The 27,037-nt window shown below is 37.4% G+C and overlaps 1 protein-coding gene across 6 annotated transcripts in view; it reads right to left on the bottom strand.

Moving 5' to 3' along the window:
* DCLK2 (doublecortin like kinase 2) overlaps positions 1 to 27,037 on the bottom strand; it is a 90,509-nt gene that overhangs the window by 54,907 nt on the left and 8,565 nt on the right. For all 6 annotated transcript variants that reach the window (XR_010472366.1, XR_010472365.1, XM_065061882.1 and 3 more), the window contains exon 2: positions 22,575 to 22,909. Coding sequence is in view for 4 of the 6 variants with exons in the window: in XM_065061882.1 (XP_064917954.1) it covers positions 22,575 to 22,909 (335 nt within the window). In the remaining 2 variants the exon portion in view is untranslated. The remainder of the gene's footprint in view (positions 1 to 22,574; positions 22,910 to 27,037) is intronic.

Consider the following 27,037-nt stretch of genomic DNA (forward strand, 5'->3'; position numbering starts at 1 on the left):
AACCACTGATTTTTTAAAATAAAATTTAAAAATACATATCAGGCCTCCTTCTGTAAGATCCTTAACTCTGAAGTGTAAAACAGAGCAAACACTATCTTCAGATTATAACATCAACCACAGTGAAACTCAAAGCTGAAGGCTAGTCACATATTATTAGCTCTCCTACCCTCAGAAAACAATACTGGCACTTGAAAAGAATTTTTCACTTTCTTCCACTTATATTTGGCAATACTTGAACCATTACTTTCTTCCAAAATCCTAATACTCATTGAAGAGCAAACAGAAAACATATTTATTCCTGTAATACAAACTCTTCTGATTTTAGGATTACATAAATGTGACTTTATTATTACATAAAACTAATTTACATAATGGAAGGCTAAATGTAAAATTTAGATTTGTATAATCTTGACATTTTGTCTGACCAAATCACAGAATCACACAGAATCACAGAATTGACTGGGTTGGAAAAGACCTCAGAGATCATCAAGTCCAACCCTTGGTCCAACTCTAGTCCGTTTACTAGATCATGGCACTAAGTGCCATGTCCAATCTCAGTTTAAAAACCTCCAGGGACGGTGAGTCCACTGCCTCCCTGGGCAGGCCATTCCAGTGCCTGACCACTCTCTCTGTAAAGAATTTCTTACTAATATCCAGCCTAAATTTCCCCTGGCAGAGTTTAAGCCCATGCCCCCTTGTCCTATTGCTAACTGCCTGGAAGAAGAGACCAATCCCCAGCTGGCTATAACTTCCCTTCAGGTAGTTATAGAGAGTGATGAAGTCACCTCTAAGCCTCCTCTTCTCTAGACTAAACAACCCCAGCTCCCTCAGCCTCTCCCCATAGGTCTTGTGTTCAAGTCCCTTCACCAGTCGTGTTGCTCCTCTCTGGACCCGCTCCAGCACTTCAATGTCTTTCCTGAACTGAGGGGCCCAGAACTGAACACAATACTCCAGCTGTGGCCTCACCAATGCAGAGTACAGGGGAAGGATCACTTCCCTTGTCCTGCTGACCACGCTATTTTTGATACAGGACAGGATACCGTTGGCCTTCTTGGCCACCTGGGCACACTGTTGGCTCATGTTGAGCTTCCTGTCAATTAGTACCCCCAGGTCCCTTTCTGCCTGACTGCTCTCCAGCCACTCTGTGTCCAGCCTGTAGCGCTGCAGGGGGTTATTGTGACCAAAGTGCAGCACCCAGCACTTGGCCTTATTGAACTTCATCCCATTGGAATCAGCCCATTTTTCCAGTCTATCCAGATCCCTCTGCAGAGCCCTCCTGCCTTCCAGCAAGTCGACACTCCCTCCCAACTTGGTGTCATCAGCAAATTTGCTGATGATGGTCTCAATCCCCTCATCTAAATCATCAATAAAGATGTTAAACAGGACTGGACCCAACACTGCCCCGTGGGGGACACCACTAGTGACTGGCCGCCAGCTGGATGCAGCCCCATTCACCAGCACTCTCTGGGCCCGGCCCTCCAGCCAGTTCTTAACCCAGTGTAGAGTACACTTGTCCAAGCCATGGGCTACCAGCTTTTGCAAGAGTATATTATGGGAGACAGTGTCAAAGGCCTTGCTGAAGTCCAGATAGACCACATCCATGGCTTTCCCCTCATCCACCAGGTGAGTCACCTGATCATAAAAGGAGATCAGGTTGGTCAGACAGGACCTGCCCCTCCTAAACCCATGCTGGCTGGGTCTGATCCCTTGTCCATCCTGAAGGTGCTGTGTGATTCCATTCAGGAATCTTTTCAGCAGTTTGGCTTAGTCTATTTTTCCCAAATCTTACTTGAGATAACTGCTGCCAGTCAGTTCAGCAGTAGAATCCCTTCACATTCTTAGTCACATGGTGTACAAAAGGTAGCCAGTCTGGACATCACTAATCACCTATTTCTGGTTTAATAAACAAACATGCAAACAATAAGCAAAACCCATTCTGCTTCAAGCTAAAACTACGACCAGGCTATGGAACTGGAAGAGTTATATATGGATATGTCTTTTTTTTTTTCATTAATCATGTATCAGCAAGAGCAATTACAAGAAGGTTTTGCACCTGCTGGTGCTGCTGTGTAACATTAATACCATTCTGTGAGGTTTTTTCCATTTAATTAGTTTTCTTCAGCATTTGTATATATCTATCATACCTGTTTTCAACTTTGATGAAAGAGTATTTTTTAAAAACATTACCTAAACTGCAAATAAAAAGCACAATGTAAACTATGTTACATTTTACAACAAAACTGGGAACAGATGAGGGTTCCCAGCTGCAGTATGTACACAGCTAGTGACATGGAGATAATCTCCAAGGATACAGAGGATGCTTCCCGTGTTCCTGACCCTAAGCTAGTCTGGGGCAGCTTAAAATAGCAAACGCAGCCCCAACAGGTGAATTACCAGGTTATTCTGCACGAAACTGGAAGCTACTGAAGCTGCAACATCTCTCTGACATCTCTCCTGAGGTTCCAACCACAGCTCCCAACAAGTGGAATTAATCAAGGTCCAGCTCAGTCTGGCTGAATCTAAGCTGTGGCACTGATGCATTTATGTTTCATATTCCAGTTTAAAGAGAATGGTATCCAGATGTTCCGTCTGGCTCAAAATGTATCTGTTGTTGCAGTTGATGGAAATACTTACTCAAATAAGATTCAGGAATCCTTAGTTTACACATTTTTTTTTTCATTACTATTACCAGGATTAATTTGCAAAACAGAAAAAAATTTCCAGATCCTCTCTCTCCTCCTTTTCCAAAAATACAAAGCAATGTCCTCACCAAGACTAAGTAGACATAAGATCACAACATACGGAGCTGAAAGATATATTTACAATATATTTTTAATTTATTCTGTAATTTATTCTGATAAAAATAATACTGAGGTTGCAGATGATAGTACCTGCATCTGCATGCAAGTTTCTAAACTTGACTCTGCTAATATGGACTCCATCTCATGTAGACAAATCCAGGGTAGCTTTAATCTAACCATATTCAGTATCAACAGCAGCAATGCTCCAGCACAAAACTTTGCAAAAGGCAGTCTGGCATCCTGGGTACCAATACCAGCAGCTGAGGCCTGGGCAGCTGCCAGTTCACTGCTGCTTGTATCAGAGCCAACTTCAAGCCACACTGCAATTGCACTGTCAAGTGATCCCTCTGGAACTGAAATGTATTACAAACGCATCCTTGCTTCATGCAGAAGGGAGGTTTGCAGTACTGACAGCTCCATGGCCTGCATGTGGGTATGCAACTGCACAGAAATGCACATTGTACACTAGAGTCTGCTTGCAATACAACTGAATAAAAGGAGTATGGTAAATCTCTTAATATCACAAACACACCTTGCAACAAGCGGCAGCATCAGGGAGTGCTATTTAGTAGCACATCAGGAGCAGACACTGAATCTGCTCAGACAAGGAATTAGATAAGCTTTAAAGCAAATACTGCAGCAGGTTGTCATTGTCACACACTTTTAATTACAACATGGCACTGGCCCCATTCATCCAGTTTTCTGCAGTCAGGTCAAGATTTTATTTGTTCTATCTCTAAGAAGTATGCAATGTCTGGAGGAGCATCCTAATTTAAGAAGGACATAATGCAATTCATCTTTCTGCTTTGTAGCAACTTACATTATGTATATGGCTGAATATACAGTTAGTTGTCTAATCCTGAACCCCTCATTTGACTGATATTTTGTAGGTACCTTGTGTCAGAAACACCTAAATTTTTGTCATTCTTTGTCTCCTTAGACCACAATAATTTTATACTCTCCAGGAGCAGAAAATATTTCCTCACGCATGATTTCTGAAATTGTCTTCAAATGCTGAAATAACATCACAATCTTGAGATCATATAGATGATAAAAGTGTAAAGCAGGCACTTAAAGAAAAAGGTGTCAGGATATCATCACTGAATCTCACATATGAATTATACAAAGAGATTCACTTTATACCTCCTGGTCTTGCAGTTCCTCCCATTGAGAGAATTTCTGTCCATACTGGAGTCCTGGTTAGAATTTCAACCACTCCTACACTTGATTACAGCAGTATTATCCTTAATCTATTTAGTCATTATTGCTAAAGCAGGAGCGTTGTTCTGGCAACTGCTCCTTCATTACGAGGTCATTGGTGTCCTTATTTCTGCTCTCAAGGTCTAAGGCTTTTGCAGATATTCCCCAGTGCTTATAGAGCTTCCTAAGCAGCTTCTGGGAACATATGTTGTTTATACTAGCTCTGGGTAGAGTTTCACTATGTGTGCCAAGTAGACCTCCACGGGGCCCTGTCAGTGATCAACTGATTTAGTGTTCAAAATTAGAACCCAAGACCAGCTACTTTTAGCAGACTCACTGCAAGAGTCTTAATTCTTCTCTGCATTCAGCATATCCAGTCATAGTTGTGTTTTTTTTTTTTTTTTTTTTTATTTACCCTGACGTTTTCTCTACCGATACATTAAAAAGGACTGGCAGTAAAGTGTGATTTGTAAAGTGCATTAAAATGAGTTGGCAGATACCTGTCTGACTTGCAAAGCCTTCCCCAAAGAAGTAGTTCCTTAAAGAAAATGCCTAGAGATATTATTTTTATTGATACGAACCATCTGTTCAATATTAACAATACTCTTTTTAAATTCAGTTTCAAGTGGAAAGTCTCAGGGACAATAAGCAACATGGCTTATTTATTCCCATATAAAGAGATAATGCTAAAAGGTTTTCTAGAAAGCACACCCTGGACCAGTGGATTTTTTTTTTTTCCATTTTTCTGAGCCTCCCTAGAAATATTTCTAGTGGAGATACAGATCTCTGAGAAGGGAGTTTAGAATTATCAGATATTACTTCACTATTCTTAATTAGCTTTTACAAACCACCTGTTTTCTATGAACATTATGTCAAATCTGCTGCTTAGAATACTGTATGGAAAAGTGAACTCCAGGAATCCATGGTTCACACTGCATCTTCTAAGTATTCCACCGATGTTTCCCTGACAGGCTTTTCTTCTGTTTAAATGGGATTGTAGCAATATTTTCTGCTCTAGAACTCTTTGCTTACTGGTCTAAAAAAAATCCTTTGAAATTGTTATACAAATATTTACATTCAATACATGGCAGTTACATAATGGTGCCTTTAAAGGAGTGAGAACTATTTATAAACTCAGAGGAACTCAGTGATTCTGAAATCTGTTTACATGCAAGGATTGAATGCAGCTTTCTGCAGAGCTGTATAAAATCTACAGCTAATTTTTAGTGTTCCTTTATTGAATTTAAAACCCAGATCAGACAAAACATAACAGCTCAGAGCCTGCAACTGAGCATTGGTCAGTCTCTCTGGACTTCCGCTGATTTTTCTCAACTCAGTATCACTATGGATATTCCTGAAAGTCTGTCTGGAGAATACTCCAAAACTAACGCATCAAACTCATTTTCACCAAGGGCCTCAGGGTTGCCTTCAAAGGGCTGAATGTAATTTTAGGACCCCTGATCTAAAAGATAGAGTACAAAGTGCCTGCAGTACAAAAACTAAGTTCAGTGAAAGTTCTTAGTCCTCCTAGGAAGACTCTTTTCTCTGATATGTTTGACTTGTAATACTTAGAATAACTCTCAGCTTAAAAAAACCCAAACAAAAAAAAACCACACCACACTTAAAATATTCACAGCAGAAGTGCAATCTCCCCTTACACACAGTTTCTCTTAATATGCTTCATGTTTAATTAAGTGCTGTCACCCCAAATTTAAGTTTACACACTGAATCCAGAAATGTTCAAATATTGCCCTGTGTATCAGCAAGTTACTACTGTGAGAAGTATATGCAGGGAAATAAGGAGTGAGAGACTTTGCAAGAACATAAAAGCGGCAAAATTTAAGAATAAATGAGTTCTGAACATAACACTAAAATAGGCACGTTTCATCTCCCTCCAAGTTTATATTTGACATGGGAAGAGCAAATGTTTAAAATGCTTTTATAAAGAGACAAGGTGTTCTATGGTTTTTTATCAATACAGAAGTTAGAAAAGTAAATAATCATAATTTTAATGTCTCATAGGCTATGTGGAAATCTATCTACCCTCAGTCTCTAACAGTGCCAGCCTCTTAGTCATGCATTGTATTTCTCCCAGTCATTTGCCAACTCAGAGCTTTCACAGTAAATATTGACTCTTTCTGTCAAGATTTGTAATTTTGATAGATATTTGTGCTTTTAATATAAAGGTTTTTACTTCAGTCTGCTTCAGTCAAGTAGACTGAAGTAAAAGCCATGCTTATTGTGTGCACAAACTCCTTCTATCCAAGACAAATGAATCCTGAAAGCCTCTACATGGATTTGCTGTCTGCCAGTATGAAGTGACAGATGCTGCATCAGCTTTTTCTAAAACTGTCAGGTGACATCCTTTTAAAGAAACACAGCAAAAGTGCATTTCATTTACTTCATGATGGCCCCTCTGATCTCCACAATTCCTGGGAATCACAATTACTCATTCTTTACTAACATTAAGCTTGTGACAAACTCAGTCAAAGGAAAGTAAAAATTTAACTCACTATATTGAGTTCAATTAAAAAAAATAGCATTCATTTGACAGAATTTCCTTCCTGCGCAGTGAGATTATATTTGTCTAATTTGACTGTTTTGATACTTCAGTATTTCATAAATTAAAAACCAATAAGCATTTTTCATTAAGTTGCAAGATTACCTATTCTTTAAATAAAGTTATTCTTTAAATACCCTATTACAGCCACAGCCAAAAATTCATAGTAGTTTTCTGACTGGTTTGCCATTAAAGGATTTTATAATTACTCAATATTTTGTTATAACAGCAGCCAAAAACAAAACAAAAACAAACCACAAAAAACCCACAAGGAAAACAACAAACAAAAAACCCCAAACATCCAGATAAAACTAACGAACACCCCTCTGTCTCTCCCAAAACTCCTATTGATATCACAAGGTTACAATGCCCATTTTTTACTAAAATCCATTCCACACTGGAGGGAAGATTGCAAGAGAGGGAGGAGAAAAAGCAATTGAAAATTCACCGTCAGGTCATTTTACTTTTATGAAAAGTCCATGCTGTCACTCTGAATAAGGTTACTATGCTACTATAATATAGAGCTTCAGCATTTATGGTTACACTGTTGCCATTTTAGAATAATTGAAATGTTACATCTGTTGTGCAGTAGAAACTGCCTATTATCACCAGGATCCAAAAAACATTCCTTAAATAAAGCACTTACACCAAATATATGAAGTATTAAAAACTGTGGATACTTTCAATCCTTCCAAGTTAGAAAGATGGCAAAAAGAGTAAGCGTATGCGCAGGTAACTTTACCCTCAACTTTGTACAACACCTTGATGTATGCATTTACATATAATACCTTCCCTACCACACGCTATCATTACTGATGTTAAAAAAAAAACCCTCACCATACTGAAATCATACGAGGGATCCCCAAGGCTGTTTTAATACAAAATAATAGTAGAAGAAAAACAAATCTAAATCAAATCCCATCATAGAGGTGATGAAGAAGGGTCATAGTGAATTAGAGGAAGGCAGATATGAAGTTTCTGCTAAAGAAGTGATGCAGAATATGGAATTTACAACTAGCAATTTTATAATCATGGTTTTACAAATGAATAGCTTGTCAAGTGCTATGCATTTCAAGCATATCTATGCATTAGTGAAAACATGCAGGTATTTTGGAAAATTAGTTTCTCAGAACTCAGAATTTGACCTGAGACTTTTATTATTAAAATAGCTGGAAATGCGTTCATGAGTTTGGATTTTAAATGTAACCTAATATATAATATTCTAAGAACTGTCAGTCAGATTTAACCATCAAATAATCTAGTCTAGTAGAATATTAAAAGTGAACAACCTGTTTAAACTGTACTTTCTTTAAAAAAAAATAGATGTGCTGTTGTTTTGAGGATAGAAATTTGGAAAACAATTTTATTTATGTATTTTGTAAAATAAACAATCTCAAGCATATATATGGTAAGGAATGCTACTGATAAAAGTCAGTTTTCTTACTGAAACCTTGTAATACACTATAATATTCTATTTCACATAAACCTGCATTTTCTATCGTAGCAAACAACAATAAAAGAGAAATTTTATAAAGTAAGACAAAATTGTAACATATTCCCTGCCAAGTGAGGACATTTTACAGATAAGGTCCTCTCATAACTGAGGTGTCATAGGCACGATATCGAGTCCTTACCTAAAAATAAAATTTTTTTACTATGCTATTCAGACTAGAAATGACTCACAGAATGAGGGAGGATGAATCACCTACACCAATTTGAGATTAATTATATGTGGATATATAAAACAATGGAAAAAATAAGGTCATAAAGAGCCTCTAACTTCAGTCTTATCCTTAACAAACTCAGTTTACACAAGAGGTATTAATACTTATTTCTCATGTCACATCTGACCAGGCTTTAGTTCCATCCCAAGTCAATTTTGAACTTCACATAACCCTTTTTTCACTCACACAAAAGAGGAAGTACTATAATTCTCATTTAGTGTACCAGTGTACTCACAAGGATTCCTAGTTAGGTCTGCATGTGAAAACATTGGACCCTATCTTTCCCTTCTGTACTTCCCCAATATTTACAGCAACAAAGAATTTTTGTTCAGAGCACTGAGAATTTCAGCAATGTGTCCTGTTGCCAGGATCTGTATCAATCCCCACTGGCTTTGTACAGAAAGAAGAAACACAGAGGTTGCGATTTTGGAAAACTTTTGGGAAAAGGAAAAAATTCCATTTAAAAGACAGATCCACTTCTAACGATCAGGCAAACAAGCTGGAAGACAGGCATATTTTTCCTTTAATGCACATATGGTTTCAACCACAGTAAAAGATTTGGCAGTCATTTCAGATATATGCCGCGAGCTTCAGAGCAGTGAAACACTGGGGAGTCATATTTAGCACAAATATGCAAAGCCCTGTTCTCACAGTTCTTCCAGTGTCAAGAAAATACACCTCAATGTGTATCGAGCATTTGTGCCCAAACACTTGAGAACAGACAGAGCAGGTATGCATCTCATTTTCCTCAGCTTACCAGTTGACTTTTTTATTTTATTGTAACTCGAAGAGTAAATAAAAAATTATTTGTATATGACAACAACATTCTGCATAGGATAGTACCATGGACTATTCTGTTTCCTCTCTTACGGGAGTCTTTTGATAAACAAATGATGCCCACCACTCCTAACTGTCATGTGAAGACCCTGGTCACATAGGGCTAATGCAATGAATGCTGCTTTTATTACTTAGTGAAGAATTCTTATTTAAGTAAGAAGGATAAATTGAAGTTTTCCATTTCATATAAGCATTTAGGTACTACTGATCTTGCATACACCTCTCAACAGATGAAGAAAGAAGGTCTAGGATGTGACACAAGGTCCTTCCCCACAGTGCAAGCAAGAATTAGAAATGTTGGAGGCCTGGCTATTAATAGGTTTGGAGTTGTTCTTCATTTTGGAAGTGTGCTGGGTTCTGAGCTGATAAAAATCCCTGCAGTTTTTTGCCACTAATATGCGAGCAGTTGAGTACTTCTGCATACCTTGATTTAGCAATACTTACAGAAGGAATGCATTAGACTAAGGAGGATTAAGGAGAACTAGAGCAAACAAAGAAATGTGTAGCTAGCTGGCGCTGTGCTCTGGCTCTTCTGTCTCCAGAGAGAGTGGCTCAGTAGAAGTCCAAATAGCTGTGAAACCATCCTTTATTTCTGTTAACAAGTATGGGAGCAAAGAATGAAAAACACATCACCTTAACAATTCAGCTATAAAACACAATTTCAAAACATTTTTTCTCTTCACACAGAGATACAACTGTACATTGACTTAATGAAGTAGACCACTGTCCTACCTGTTCTCACTAGAAAACTGTGGTCATTAAATTAGGTCATCAGAGACTGAAGGGTGTAAGTGTTGTAGTCTGGCCTTAAATCTGGTCTCTATTTAGCTAATCATATTTTAACAGCTTTAAAACTAGAGGTATTTTTCTTTTTCTTTAACAGCAATCAGGCTGAATTTTCCAAAAGATCCTCCCACTATACTTGATTACTTATACTAGTGTTTATCGCTAAAAAATCCTCATAAATCTTATTTCTTACTAAGGACTGGGACAGAGTCTCCTTGAAAGTCTGATATAAGAATAAGAAAGGGTCCCAACTCCTAATCGTTTTTAGAGTACATAATGTCTCAGTGCTTCTGATAATTTTTGCTTCATGTCTTTTGATTTGTATTGGAACAAACAAAATTATAACTGGTCTTTTTTTGTTTCAATTACTATGTGTGTAGTGTCAATCATACTTACACGGGTCTTAAATGAAGATGAAAAGCTTCCATAAAAAAAATAATGTTCATCCATCCAATCTACACTTCTCTTCATGCAGTTTTTGACAAGAAAATTACTACACAATATTATGAGTGAACACTCCTAATATTAGCTTTTATTTTATATTATATTAGCATTTATTTTATATCTCACATATATTAAGATACATGTATACAGAAAATGGAGTTACTGTGATGGTAAATAAAGTTTCAAAAGAGAAATTTAAGAAATAGAAACTTTCACCTCACACTGATTATTGCCAAAATATGTGAGCAAGCCATGACAGTTACTTTGGAAATTCTGGCCAAGCATCTGCAATTCATAAGTAGTAATATCAAATAACATCATTCACCCACTTACAATATTGTTCCAATTTTTTTATATTTAATGACATATACGGGGTGGGGAAATAAGTTGTTTAGATATAAGTATCACAAAAACATTTTTAAAAACTGAAATATTTGAAAAGTAAAATACATGAAAAACTGTGTAAAAGATAAAGTGTGCTGAGAGAAATCAAAATGTATTCATGTGTCAAAACCAAGGAAGACTGTATAATCACTAGTTCAAATGGTATTTGAAGCCCTTTCAGATCCTAAAAGCTTCTCAAAAAAACACTTTTGCATCTTGGACTGTACCTTTTCTCACGGGCTTCTCAATAATGTGTGACAGAAGATAATGATGAGGTTCTCACATATATAATTAGATATGCCAGTCCAAAATCAAGAAGAAATCTCTTGCAATAAGGGGAGATTAGTGCTTGAACTAAGAGTGTGTTTTTAAGCAGGCATCAGGCCTCAAGGACTACAGGTGGTAACAAATCTATTGTCTATACCAACACCAGTCCGATACTAAAACTGCAGGAAATTTTATTGTTTGTGTATGGAAAAAGGAAAAAAAGGACAAAACACAGAGCTTTGTGAATCAGATTTCATTATTTTCATTGTTCATCTTCTTACTTTTGGACTTCACAAGCTTAATATACTTATTTTGCTGTATTTATTCTTTAAGTAAAAATACATAAAGTATTACATATTATGAAATTTACAACTGTACATTAACATAAATTTTACAAATATGCTCCAATGCATAAGTTTTCACTGCTGTCTCTTTTCCTCAGCTCCAGGGAAGTTCAGACCAGCCACAATGAGAACTGGCCAGAATACGTAAGTCTACCAGGAACCTTCACTGTGCCCTGGTTTCCTCTTATGCTCATATAAAGCCAATTGTGGCATACAGATTTGGTTTGCAAAGACATTTGAGTCAGATGTCAGGTATGTCCGTGTGTCCTCTTTGCTCAGAAAGCCAGAACCACTGTCCAATTTCTAGAATTATTTTGGAATAGCCCATCTAAAATTACTTGACAGTGTAGAGGCTAAGGATATGAAGAACATTTTTCATGTCTCCTACGCTTTCTCTGTAATACACAAAGACCAGAGTCCTGAAGTTACATAGATTAGCAATCTTCAGTTCATTACAGGCCCTGAGGATGGATTTGTGACAAGCAATGTATAGGAGAAGGACAGGGTGGACATTTTTCTGAACTATGTTGGACATAAAGCATTTGAGATTGCCAGTGTCAATATAGGCAACTGGATATTCTCAGCCGTGCTGTCCCTTCCAGTTCTGTATCTCAACAGGCTGTTTACTTCTGCTATTCCAAATGTGATTATATGAAGGATTCTAGTTAATAGTGGCTTTCTATGATGGAGTGACTGTATCAGTGGACAATGGAAGAGCTACAGGTATAATCTATCTGGACTTTTGTAAGGCCTTTGACACGGTCCCCAAAACATCCTTCTCTCTAAATTACAGAGATATGGATTTGAGATTTGATGGATGCACTACTCAGTGGATGGCTAATTGGGTGGATAGTTGCATCCAGAGGGTAGTGATCAATGGCTCAATATCTGGATGGGCGCTGGTGATGAGTGGTGTCCCTCAGGGGTCTGTACTGTATCTTCATCAACAACACAGACAGTGGGATCAAGTGTACCCTCAGCATATTTGCAGATGACACCAAGATGAGTGGTACAGCTGACATGCCTGAGGGATGGGATGCCATCCAGAAGGACCTGGACAAACTCAAGAAGTGGGCTCATGTGAACCTTACGAGGTTCAAGAAGGCCAAGTGCAAGGTCCTGCTCCTGTGTTTGGGCAACCCCCAGTATCAATACAGGCTGGGGGATGAAGAGCAGCCCTGTGGAGAAGGACTTGTAGAGATGAAAAGCTGAACATGAGCCAGCCATGCGTGCTTACAGCCCAGAAAACTGCAACCCAGGTTGCATCAAAAGGAGCATGGCCAGCAGGTCGAGGTAGGCGACTCTGCCCTTCTGTTCTGGTAAGATCCCACCTACAGTACTATGTCCAGCTCTGGGGTCCTCAGCACAGAAAAGACATGGACCTGTTGTAGTGGGTCCAGAGAAGGGCACAAAAATGATCAGAGGGGCATGGAACGCCTCTCCTATGAGGACAGCCTGAGAGAGCTGAGGTTGTTCAGCCTGGAGAAGATAAGGCTCTGGGGAGACCTTACTGTGGCCTTTCAGTACTTAAAAGGGGCTTGTAAGAAAGATGGGGACAGACTTTTCAGCAGTGTCTGTACTAACAATGTAAGGGGAAGTGGTTTTAAACTAAAGGACAGTAGATTTAGACTAGATACAAGGAAGAAATTTTTTACAATGAGGGTGGTGAAAAACTGGCATAGGTTGCCCAGAGAGGCTGTAGATGCCCTATCTCTGGAGACATTCCAGGCCAGGCTGGATGGGGCTCTGAGCAACCTGATCTAAACATGTCCCTGCTCATTGCAGGGGGGTTGGACTAGATGACCTTTGAAGGTCCCTTCCAACCCAAAACATTCTATGATCTATGAATAGTTACCTTTAAATGTACCTTGGCCGGATTACTATTCAAAGTTTTAACATGACTGCAGGAAAGAACTTGGATCTAAATGCATCTGAAAACTGCCCCAGGTGCTGGGAAAACCTGGTAACCAAATATTCAAAATATTTTTGTTTATAGCACAGCATATAGCAAAAACATAATATATAGATTAGAAATATACAGATATAGAATATTAGAAATATATTAATGCAGCTTATCCAGAAAAGTCATACAGCCATGATGTCTCAGTTTCAACATGAGTAGTATAGCAACTGCTTAATCAACAGCCCTTCAAAGTCACTCTTCACTTCTGCAGGAAAAGGAGAAACAAAAATCTAAAACTTGTTAATAAAGCAAATATGTCAGAGGGGAAAAATAATAATATTACAAGTTTTTTTTTACTATCTGACACAAGGGAGAGATGGCCTATTTAAAAAAAAAAAAAAAAAGGGAGAAAACCAATTGCATCTCTACTACCCCTACAGAAGTCTGGTAAGAAAACTATCATACTATCATAAAGCTCACATATTACATTCCAATTGTCTTCACAATAGAAACAATACTTCCTACCTCAAAAAGCATTACATACTTGACTGGGTGAGAATATGTCTATGCACCTGACAGCAACTAGATACGATCACAGAATCACAGAATGTCCTGAATTGGGAGGGACCCACAAGATCAGAGTCTAACTCCTGTCCCTGTATATGACAACCCCACAGTTCACACCATGTGTCTGAGGGCATTGTCCAGTCTCTTCTTGAACACTGTCAGGCTTGGGGCCGTGACATCTCCCTGGGGAGCCTGTTCCAGTGCTCCAGCACCCTCTAGGTGAAGAACCTTTTCCTAATGTCCAACCCAAACCTCCCCTGACACATCTTCCTGCCATTCCCTCGGGTTCTGTCATTGGTCGCCAAAGAGAAGAGACTGGCACCTGCCCCTCCTCCTCCCCTTGTGAGGACTGCATTAAGGTCTTCTTTTAGTCTTCTTTTCTCCAGGCTGAACAAACCAAGGGACTTCAGCTGCTCCTCATATGGCTTCCCCTGCAAACCTTTCACCAACTTCGTAGCCCTCCTCTGGACACTCTCCAGTAGCTTAATATCTTTTAAGCTGCAGGTAGTCAGTCTGCTCTCTGACCAGACATAGACCACCTCCAGGTTCATCAGTTATACAGATCAAAGCTAGCTGGTGTCAGATGGCTGCCTGTACTACCTTGCAGGCACATTCTAAGTGTCTGTATTATTTGGGCCCTTGAAAATCTTAGGGAGAATAAGGCAGTCTTTAAGTAGGCTCCAGCTCCACATTTATCTGTCCTTGAATCTTGAGGGTGACAGAGCACTGGAACAGGCTGCCCAGGGAGGTTGTAGAGTCTCCTTCTCTGACGACATTCAAAACCCACCTGGACACATTCCCGTGTAGCCTCATCTAGGTGTTCCTGCTCCGGCAGGAGGATTGGACTAGATGATCTTCCAAGGGCCCTTCCAATCCCTAACATTCTGTGATTCTGTGAATCTCTTCAATTTTATTCACATTTAAATCAACCACACCCTTGACTTCTTTAAAAGAGAAATTGCAAGTTTTCCCATGCAAGAAAATGACACCTTCAGAAAGTGCTTACAAAGGGGATTGTGGCTGTCTAGTACTCAGCCATCTTTATTTTTCTTAACTAGCTGGTTTATTTTCCAATAATTTTATCCAGACTGTAATTCCCTAATTAAGTACTAGTTGAGTTGGAGGTTAGAGATAAGAGAGGTGAAGCCAAGAAACACTGAACTTACTAGGCCAAAAAACCAAAAAACGACTTTCCATTTAGTTTACAAGTTATGTTCTTTTTGCTTTCTTCTGAAATATTTAATTTCTTTAAAAAGTCTTCCATGATTGCAGAGATACCCTGTACCATATATCAATATAAAATCCACCAAATAAATATGAATAAAATAAATATTTAAGAATGTGGCATAGACTGCATATTTGCACAACAGTAGACATTGATTGTGGACTTTGTAAACAGGAGAAGTTCCACAAGAATACTGAATTTCACTGCCTACAGTGAAAACTGAGTATCACTCCTTCCTATGCAAAGCTTTCTAACTTCAAGCCACAAAGAGGGTCATTGTTCTATTTAAGCACTGGGAAGCTCTCTGCTTTTAAGAGTTGGCTTGTGTTGCTATTACTTGAACATTACTTTCCCTTCAGTGTCTTCAGACTCCTGTGTTTAAAGGTTCATTGCAAATTAACCAGTTAACAATATTTTAAACATTAAAGATAAATATTCTCTTTCCTTTCTCTGACAAACTGTTTCATATTTGCTGCCATTAATTTATTACGGAAGAGAATGCCATTTTTCTTAATAACTAGTACAAATCTCCAGGAAAATATCATATTTTAAGATTTCAGTATTATTGCTTCAGTAGACTTAAGATGTGTTGACATACTGATTACATCCAACCAAGAAGCAGCTAGTGTAACACATCCATCAACCTGACAACCTGGAAGACAAATCTTAAAGCTAGAAAGTTGGTTTATAGACTATGTTATGAACAGGAACGAAGAAAATTCAACCTTGAAACCCTTTCATATGTGGCTGGTAAATGGCTTTACATTGTAGGGTGTAACATGCTTCTTAAAGAAAACTTCACATATTTAAATGTGATAATGCAAGAACTGTTTACTGAAGCAACACAGGGTAATTTAAGTACAGGAAAAATAATTTCTAAGATCTCAAAGTAATGAGGAACCTGTGACACAAATCCTAATCTGGCGTATGACAGCTGCAGAATGAATTCAAAAGATTTTTACCAGACTAATTATCTGTTAATGGCCAGGCTCAGCAGGGCACAACAAATTCCCAAGGTTTAGCTTCCAAGTCACGTGATTCAATCTTTAGCATGGCAGATGGCAGACAATGACTGCATACCGCTCTTTTATTCAGGAGCTACACACACTATTTCTGTAACCCAGCACTAAAATTACTGTAATCATACATCAATAGAGATACAGTGTTACCACTGGTGACACCACTATTTTTGTAGTGATTGTTTCCCACACTGTGCGGCATGTCATTTTTAATAAATGCTGTCAACTCTTGGTGTGCACAAACAAAAACTGAAAATGCCATTTATCTTCTCTATAGATCCACAAAGACTCCTGCAAGTCAGATGTCACTTTCAACAGGACACACATGCTTGCTTTGAGCTATAATATCAGCAATTTTTCTCAGTTGCCACACTCTAAGTGCTGACTTTGCATCAGTATTTGTTTTTGTGTTCATTTTGATACTCTATTATTTCAAGATTCCATTTCATCAGTCTGTTGAGTTTAATGGCAGTGAATATTACTAATTACATATCTAAACCTTAGGTCACTGAAAAAGATTGAATTCACACCCAGTGGACCGCAGCTACTACATTCTCAGCAATATTATACAGTATTGTCCAAGACAGAATTACATATCCTTGTGTGGAGAAAAGAGATACATGTTCTCTGTTTCATCTGTACTACATTTTGGGTTCTTGATCTCCATAAAGTAAGAATAATACACAGGGGTTTTGCCTCCTCCTGAACAAATTCTAAAGACCTTTGTTCCAGAAAGCCAAGTTTTCCAGTGCTAGACTGCAGCTGTTTCACATGGCATGACCTTTATTTTTTGCATATGCAACAGAGCAGAAGAACTTCCTCAGCATTATTGTTCAGGGCCAGTTCAAGACACTCTGAGATGACTCACCAGATGTTCAAGGTTCTGTTTCTTTTCTAGTGCTTCTTCTGTAGTATCTTAAGTATCATAATTTTGTTACTTTTAAAGTTCTTACCACTTTGCATTTTCTTTTTTCCTCAAAATGATAACTGGACTGGTAATATGATCCTGCCAAACTTTGATGAAAACTGAAAATACTTTCTAGAGGTAATTCCTAAACTACACATTGTCTGCCTATGGCCTTTGTACTACTGCATGTAATGAAAATGCTTTAGAAAGTGCTCCATAACAAGATTAGTAGCTAGGAAAAGATCTTTGTGTTTTCATATACAGAGTATTTTTCAGATCCCTACTTCTATGACAGGGCACAGTTAATTTCAGGTTGGTTTCAGATAACACTTCCTTCCACAGAAATATTCCTATCTGTAGATATTTATGTCCACAGACCAAGGCCAAAATTAGCTCTTCTGTTTGAGTACACTATTTCCTCCTTTCTTCTAGCAATAAATAACCTCTGCTTCCAGTTCTGAGCATATTTATTGAAAGCCTGAACAAAAATATCACATAGCAGCTTCCATGGATGAATTAATTTCCTGTTATAAAGACTTCCTCAAAATTAGGGCCACCTTAGTTACTTAGTTTTCCTTAGACTTGCCAGATTTGTATCCCACACTGACTAGACAAACAGCTCTCCACAGTTTTCTCTGAAACAATTTTAGCCTCTAGTAAAAGCCCAACTTCCCCTAAATCATGTTTCATATCAAATATTAGAAGAGGTTTGCTAGCATTCAGATAAAACTCACTCTAACTGCAAACACTGCTGTAGGAATTATCTTCAGGATACAGGTGTGTACACATGCAGAATAGAATGTTAAATAGCATTTAGATTTTTGTTATTTTACCTCTAGCTCAACAGTTCTTCCGAAGTTGTAGTGTTTGGTTACCAACTGCAAAATTGCCTGTAGCAGTAACTCAGATCTGTGTTATTTCCAGCACATTTGTGAAAGTGCCTATACTAGGTTAGAGACTGAGACGTAAGATTAAAGGCTTCCTTTGGTTTCAGTAGCTTTCAACTACACACAATGCCTGCTTACATGGAATCAAGTTTCTATTATAGTTGTTTCTCATCCTGTAATGAGGTATCAGACAGCAAGGTAGCAATACAGTTTAATCACACAGACACACACACACAAGAGTACACTGAGTTCCCAGTGCCTGCTTCTTTAGAAAAAGCGTATTTCTGATGAGTAAAATACAGCTGAAAACCAAGTAGCCTTTCTCCTATCATTAGGTAGGAGGTAATTGAACTAAAGTTAAATATTTGCTAAAACTACTCAATTAACTTCAATAAAACTAATTTTAAAATCTCATCCAAGTATAACTTTGCATACAACATTGGAAAACTGAGAAAAACATTTATACATTCCACAACTTGTCTCAGTACTAAATAGTCAGCTCTCATTGAGAATAAGATTTTAGAAAAAATACTGTACTAATGGAGGTTTTCAGATCTGAATGACAGAAAACTGCCAAAAGAACTGAAACAAAAAAGATGGGGAATATCAATTGTTCTAATTAATGAGATCTTTCCTGCTCATCTATTTTTTGGGTTCTAGAGAGATCTGCCCTCTATGGGGTAGATTACCAGCTGCAGTTGTCTCCTTAGCAACTTTCCACTTTAAAGCATTCCACTGTAAAGCATATACAAAATTCAGTTTACAGAAGCTATCGTCTCTACTAAGAATATTCAAATCTGTCACTGGAAAATAAAAAATTACTGAGAGGAGAGCATGATGAGTCTGATGAACATTTCCAATGTAATGTCTGTTTTCTTCAGTTACACATTTACTTTTAATGAGCACCTTATGAAAAACTTCATTAACAGAAAATTAGGGAGCTTTTGGCTTTGGAGATAGCCACCAACATACCCATGGCCCATCAAAAAATTCTTTTAAAATAAGGCTTACTTGTGGTACGTTCTCACTATTTTGGGAATGGAGTAAAGAAAAGGTGGCTCATCCACCTTTTCAATCCTGATATGGATATTAATCCACGAAACTGCAACACAATGCAAGCTTAAAAAGTTACGATCATCCTGGAGTGAGGATTTCATTTTCTTTTGTATGTCAAATAATACATGCTTCAGAGTTCCATAGGCTTTTTGCGAGTTTCTCACAGGAAATTCCCCCATGCATTATGTTCTTTTAAACAATTAGTGCAGGTAATTTACCATTAAGTCGCTGCTCTACACTCCACAATGACTGAAGCTTGAAGCTTGTTTAGAAACCCCCCATTCTCTTGTGAGGTAAGGAAGGGTTAACTTTCCAAGTGGAGAAGTTTCAGTCTGACTGCCCTTGCTTCACAGTAGGATAGCGAAAGATTCCAACAAAGAACAGAAAGGAAAAGTGCAGCCAAGCAAGGACAACACTTTGGTCAAACAAATATATTAGGTAAACCTCACTGTCAGAAGCACTAAGACTGGAATGGCAGAAGCCTGCCTTGCAAAGTTAAAGACTATTTACCTTTATAGGAATAATTTACCTCACATAGAAACCATCACAGAAGTCTTGAGAATTAAAAGTTTGTTGTTCAACAGCTTAAAAGTGAAAAGCTAGCCTAGAATCAGTGTAGTTTAAAAAAAAAAAAAAGTGCTTGAGGATACAAAGCACTAATATTCTAAGTTACAGCTCCCATATTGAAACTGAAGATAAAAATGAAACCTTGTGTTACAAAGTCTTACAGTTAAAAGCTAGATAATTGTCTGTTTTCATACACAATAATCAAGGAAAATATCCAACACGGATGTTACTCTCTGTGTTGCTCCTATCATGAAGGTGTTGCTGCAGTCAAGATTAATGAAGTCAGAAGAGTAGAAAAAAGATTTTGAGGACATCCTTTCCATTGCACTACTCGAAATTGAAAAGATTTTTTCACAGATCACTGGTTTCATGTTTTTTTTTTTTAGTACACATGTTAAATAGTTCTAATGGAAAACAAAATCATCCTCTAAGTTAACAGAACACATTCCCTAAGAAAAGGATACAAATTTTATGCATGCATGTTTTTAACGCCTGAATTCTGGCATCAATTCCGTATTAAACAGAAAACACAACCTAAACCTATTTGCTCACAAAAAATGCAAAAAACTATATATTCCTTCAGAGATAAAATACAAAGAAGCAGAGAAAAAGATAAAAACCCAAACCCAGAGAAAAAGCTACATTTATAGGAACACAGCCATTTACAAAATGCCTCTTTTCTTTTAATGGTTGCCTTTCAAGCTGTGCCAACACTACAATGAACATAAAAGATCTGCTTCCCTAGCAGATTTAGAATAATAAGCAATTACTGCATTAGAGAAAATAGGCTCTGAAATTTCCACCAATTGGTAACTGGCAGCAAAGCAGCTCTTTATTTGCCAGACCCCACAAAGCCCTTGGGCACAAAGCTCTACATATACCAGCAAACAACAAAGGGGAAAAAAAAAAACAAAACAAAACAAAAAAAAACCTATTGCCTCAAACTGGGGTCAGACCTTCACTTTGGGGAAAAAGAAACAAGAACAAAAAAACCCAGAAGTGTCTATCTTCCTAGATAAGCAAGAGGCTTTTATTATCAGGATGTTTAAAGCCATAGGTCTTCTATCTGGGACACTATATCCTGTAACCACTAAATCATGATTACACTATGGTTGTGTAAACAAAGGCTCCTTCCTAACGTCTGTGGAAAAGCAAAAAGCTTTTCTTCCAAACGGAAGGGAGGTTTCCACATTTGTGCGCTACTACTGCTGAAACATTGTACACAGAGAGGCAGTCATAAGGGTGTCAGCAGCGAGAACTAGGGATTTCACAGCCCTGCTTGAGAACACCTACATCTACAATCCAAGCTTGATTATTGCCATTACCGCAGAAGGAGGTACTACAGCAATTAGAAATCTTATACTTATCTTGGAGCATTACCAACAATTGATTGTCCTCTCTGTGGACTGAATACAGCCATCATCCACTATGGATGACAGTAATGTGCAAGCAACATATGTGAGATTTAATGTTAATTAATTTTATTGATCCCTGATGCACTATTGCATCTTCCACATCAATGCAGACCAGTGAGTTTCTACTGTATCAATAATGCAATAGAAGAGCTGAATCTGAACTGAGAATCCTAGTTTTTGCAGTTTCCTTTCTTGACTCTTTAACAAATCTGTTTCTATCTATTTCCTTGAGAAGATTAGAATCATCTTATCAGAAACAGTAACAGAAGACTTCATGGGCAGAAGAGACCATATAATAAATATCCTCAAAGCTATTTTATAACAAATCAAATTAAACATGACTAAAATCACATTATGGGACTTCTAAAAAGAAAAGGATGTTCCTAGAAAGGATTCTCTTAGCAAATCTTGTTAACAAATCTCATTAAAAATCAAACCTATTAGAAGAACTAAAGAGCACATTATAGTGCCACCAAGTACTGAAAACCAAGAGTCTCAGTGATGCATTTGCCTTGCTATATTTAACACCAAAGAACAGAAGTTCTTTTCAATTATTTAATTATAAAAAGTGTATCCACAGAACATAACCAGAGAGACGGACCTCATATCAAGACAACCTAAGTGCACTTGGTCTGCCATACATTTGCTAGCAATTTTAAACACAAAAAGGTACTTTTTAAGTAGCCTGTAGGATTACAACCATTATAAAAAGCTTTATGATAGAAATTCCAAGATCTGCTTGAACACAACTGACACTTTTACAAATAGCTGATGCAAATATATAGGTATGCAGGTGTGCAAGAATACTTGTTCAATGAGCAAGGATCCTAATATTACTCAACAATACAAGTCCAGGTACCTGATACTGCATGTGGTCTACTTCACAGTCTGTGTTACTCTGTATTACTAACATCACAATGCTGGCAAAGTTCCACATCAGTATCAAAGGTAAGTATCAAAGCCCTGTTCCACAACAAGCTGAGCCATTAACTTGACTGATCAACAGCAAATGTATTCCTGACACTTTTACCTGGTGCAGCAAAACCTGCTGTGGGCCACTCCTTTGTATTTCTGGGTGAAAACAGAAGACTTACCGTTTCATTAATCCTGGCACCACATTTCGCAGTGGTAAAACTAAAAGCAAAAGCAAGTTGTAAAGATGTGACACATCCCACCCCCAAACTATTAATTTCAGATAAAACTCTTGACCTTAGACCATGTCAGTTACTACCTCCAGAAAGACATTTCAATATTTTTGTTGTTTAAATAGTAATCCCTAGAAGTGAAATGGAAGGAGACAGCAATATTTTTCTTACATGACTCAGCATCACGTAGTAGCCTGAAAACATAACTCTGCTTCTGAAAACACATAGGTATGTGCTTGCTTTCAAATATTTCAGATGCACTGTGTTACTCAATCAACAGGCACTTTATTGATTAGTACACAATTTTTTTTTACTTGGAATGTAAAGTTGTCAACTTCTTTTGCATAATATACAATTAAATTTTTTAAATATATTAATATTTAATACAAATTTTTAAAGTTGCAGTTTATTAAAATGAGTTTATTCAGAAGCAGGTTAAAGCATATACAGTAACAAAAATTCAAGTTATGAAAACAAAGCAGCTTAATTAAATTAACTCATAATTATTAGATATTCACAGCAATTTATTCTCCTACCTGCTTTCCATCCAGTGTACAAAGTCTCTTGACTACACCCGAATCTAATTTAATGGCTTCTGTGATGTCAGTCAAGACCTGTTCAAAGGAGTGAGCAGTCTTCTTATTCAGCAGAATTCTCACAGCTTTCCGTGGTTTTACTCCACTCCTAATAACAGTCACTAATTTGGGTTTAATGAAATCTTTACTCTCCTTCACTTCACTCTTTGTGGATGTCAAAGATGTCAAGGATCGAGTGGACCCAGTCCTTATGTTCACACACCAGTTTGGATTGACATTCTTGGTGTAATCAACTTTGCGATATGGTTCATTGGATGCACATACATAACTTTCACCTGTAAAGAAGATTACATTTTCATAATTTAAGGGGTTTTTCAACTGTTATTGTAAATAAAAAAAAAAAAAAAAAAAGACCATTTTTTCAGGAATGATTTTCACGTATTTCAACTGTAGGCTATTTTAAATAGAGGACTGTAAATTATTAGAGCTTTTCACCAAAACAATATTCTTATAGAGTGGATTCAACATGTTTCAAAAAACCTCTGGTTAAGAAATAAAAAACAGTAAAGGGTAATGAGGGAGCTGAAGATATTTCCCATTTCTTTTGGATCCTGAGTTCTGACTGCTGAGTCCTACAGCAAATACCCAGGTCCTTCCCTATATCTTCCTAAGTATATAATTCACAATGTGTACACACATATCTATGTTTAATAATGAATTATTTTAAAAGGAGAAAGTTTTAACAGAATAAAATTTGAGCATTTCAAGATCCTTGTCCTGAAGGACACATTAATTTACCAGAAGCTATTGCCTGTTACCAAGGATGCACTGTTGAAATGTATTAACTTCAATGTTTTTGAGACCAAACGCCTGCCAAAGCCACAAATGAGACTCTGAGACTACAGGAATACGTAAGGGCATTTACACTTCCTTGTTTTAATTTCTTAACTAATTTCAAAGTCTGCATTGCTGATATCTTTCAAAGTGATGACAGAGAACTAAAAAAAACCAAACCAAAAACAAAACAAAAAAAACAAACAAACAAACAAACAAAAAAAAAAAAACACACACACACAAAACCAGGCTAGTAATACATACCTCTACATCAAATTATTTAATTATTTGAAGTGGCACCAGCCATGATACAGACCTAGGGAATTTGTTACTTTTCTCCATTCCTTGACATAATACAAAGCTGGAGACTAACTGGCTTTATTTTTGTAGAAGATGACAATTTTAAAACTGCTGTTTGTTGTTTTCCACAACTCTCTTAACATTTGACAAAAATATTCAAGATGCAGACCATGACAAACGATATCTTTATCTCTGGGCCATTTTTGTAATCTCAGATCTCACAAAATGATATCCAAAGACCTTCTCAAAGAGTCAGAGTACTGTCACATGCATGAAAGAGAAGCATTCCAAACTGACAGAGCACACCATTCCTTCAGGCAGAAGAGCTACCTATTGCTAAAAAGCTTAGCCTGTTCTAAGATTAAGTTGGTGGAACAAACCAAAGTCATCTCCTATACACAAAGTAAGAGGAATAAAGAGTACACATACATCTATTGAGTGTTATTGTGAAAGTTACAAAACATGTACCTGTATTTAAACACACACTAGCAAACTTTTAAACACTACTTTTACTTTCTGAACTCTTGTTTGGAGAGCTGATTTAGCTTAGAAGTTGCATAGTTTATTCCAAAAGCAAGATAGTATAGTACCTTAAAACCTCTGCAGAATTACTGCAATCTGAAAGACTTTTTTGTGTTTCATTTCCCATACTAATTACACCACTTCCTAATTTATCATGTATTTAGACCTTCTTGAAAGTTTACTTAGTGTATCTGAAAGAGAATAGATTATAATTAAGTCAACAATGATTCTTTTTGGGCAGTTTGGCAGCCAGTTCTGCCTCCACAAACATCACTGGGACTGTAACCCACTGAGGTACAAAGAAACAATTTGGTGTGAGGTTTTACAGAAGCTGCTGCCTTGCCTGGATTTTTCATCTTCACTCATCCCCATCATTCCTCCTCATATTCATAGACTGAGTGTTACACAAAACAGAAATCAACACAGACAAAAACAGACAACTCCTCTTTCCCCAGAAAATGAGCAAAGAAAAATGAGCTGTTTTCAGCCCATAAACTCCTTGAATGTAATGTCCGCACACCTGCATGCACACTAGCACAAATCTACACGTAGGAGAAAACAAACCCACACAGCTCAGAAAGAACTGTGGTGATCTAGAAGCTTGCGCTGCCCACAACTACATGCTAAGATGCTACAAGTCTCTAAGCAATCTGATTTAATCAGACCTGCTTTGAGCAAGATGTTGGATGAGATGACCTCAGAAAGTCCCTCCAAACTAAATTATCCTATGCTTCTAAATAGCTGGACAGTTCTCTTTCAACAGCTGTTTTCAGAGACCTTTCACCTTCTCAAAGAAGCTGGCAATTCTAATTCATACCGATACACTTTATAACTGTTGATCATTTGATTATTGTCCTCTCTGAAACTAGTTTAGTGGACTACTTAGAATCCTTATGACAACTTTTATCATGATTACATACTAAACCTTTTACGGATGCACCTAGCAAGTGACGTTGGTTCACATGGGTTGGTTAAGAATGCCAATTATTATTTCCTCCTACAAAAAATGAACAGAAGGTAATTTAGTCATTATCCTAGGGAATTCAGAATATGGGCATTCAACTTTGGAAAGTCCCTGACCACTTGCTTTAAAGTTTATTGATCTGTGTAAGACTTTGGTAAGGTTTAATCATCCTTTGATAATAATTTATGTGTAAATAAACCCAACAGCATCTTGTGCATGAGGATACCTCTCTAAACACACTGACTGCCCTTAGCATCTCAAAGATTTTACATAAACTTCAGTACATGAAGTCACGTATCACTCTGGAGCGTGCAAGAGTGTTAAATAAATTCCAGCAATCAGCACTACAAGGTACATCAAAACTCATCATCCTTGACCATGTTTGGAATTATCCATTCGAACTCAAAAAGAATGTACTTCCTAGACCATGGAAAAACTCCACAAATGTACACAAGACAATTTAAAGTTAAATCTCACGGCTGAAGCTTAAATTAACAAAGCTTTTTAAAAAAAAAAAAAAAAAAAAAAAAAAAAAAAAAGCTATTTGGAAGCAGGCTCTCCATCTTGAAATAAATTAATTGCTTTACATAAAGAAGCATATGTAGGGAACCAAAGGTCCCTTTGCTAGAGGATTTAACATAGAAGAAACTCAATACATTATGCCAGCTTTGTCTCTTACAGACATCACCATAACATAATATCTTCTTTATACTATCATGGAAAGCAATCTATGTGCCAGAGTTGTATATACAAAACCCTTTAAGAACAGCAGAAGTTGTTCCATTACAAAATTTCAGTCAGTATTAATCCAAAGGATCTTTATTTCTTTAAAACAGCTGTGTAAAACTCTGCCTTCTACTAGTTCCCTTGCTTGAAGGTGGAATAAAATAATTTCCCAATTATTTGAATAGGTTGCAATACCTGTTTACTACATATTTCTTATTAGTATTTATTTTCCTTTAAGCAGAAGCCTTAGTTTTCTTCTTACAATGAAAAAAAATAGAAGTGCTTACATTTTAAGAGAATGTAATACCTTAAAAGAAGAAATTTCTAGCACATTTAGCCAAGACAATATTTAAAGAAAAAAAAAAAACAGCAGGGGTAAGTTAAATCACAGCTATAAAGTTCACTACAGGAAACTTCCCTATAGGATGGTGTATTCAAAGAGCATGCCTAAGAAAATATCATCCCTGGATGAGCAGGCATTAATTTCTGAATGTTGCTATTGTTTAAATTGTTATTTTAGACATCCTCTGAAATATAAAATGCATTTATATATGTGTGTTGGTTTTGGCTGGGACAGAATTAATTTTCTTCATAGAAGCTAGTACAGGGCCATGTTTTGGATTAGTGCTGGAAACAGTGTTGATAGTAGTGGGATGTTGCAGTTACGTGGAGTGAAAGCCTTTTTTGCTTCTCACCCCACCAATGAGGAGGCTGGAGGTGCACAAGAAGCTGGGATGTGGGGCAGCTGACCCCAACTGACCAAAAGGGCGTTCCATGCCACATAATGTCATGCTCAGCATATAAAGCTGGGGGAAGAAGGAGGAAAGGGGAACATTCGAAGTGGTGGTGTGTGTCTTTCCCAAGTAACTGTTACACCTGATGTAGCCCTGCTGTCCTGGAGATGGCTGAACACCTGCCTGCCCACGGGCAGTAGTGAATTAATCCCTTGGTTTGCTTTGCTTGTGTGGCTTTTGCTTTACTTATTAAACTGTCTTTATCTCAACCCACGAGTTTGTTCACTTTTACCCTTCTGATTCTCTTCTCCATCCCACTGGGGGAACATGAGCAGTTGTGTGTTGCTTAGTTGCCATCTGGAGTTAAACCACAATGATATGTC

This window comes from Columba livia, chromosome 4, assembly GCF_036013475.1.
Source record: "Columba livia isolate bColLiv1 breed racing homer chromosome 4, bColLiv1.pat.W.v2, whole genome shotgun sequence".
NCBI classification, from domain to species: Eukaryota; Metazoa; Chordata; class Aves; order Columbiformes; family Columbidae; genus Columba; species Columba livia.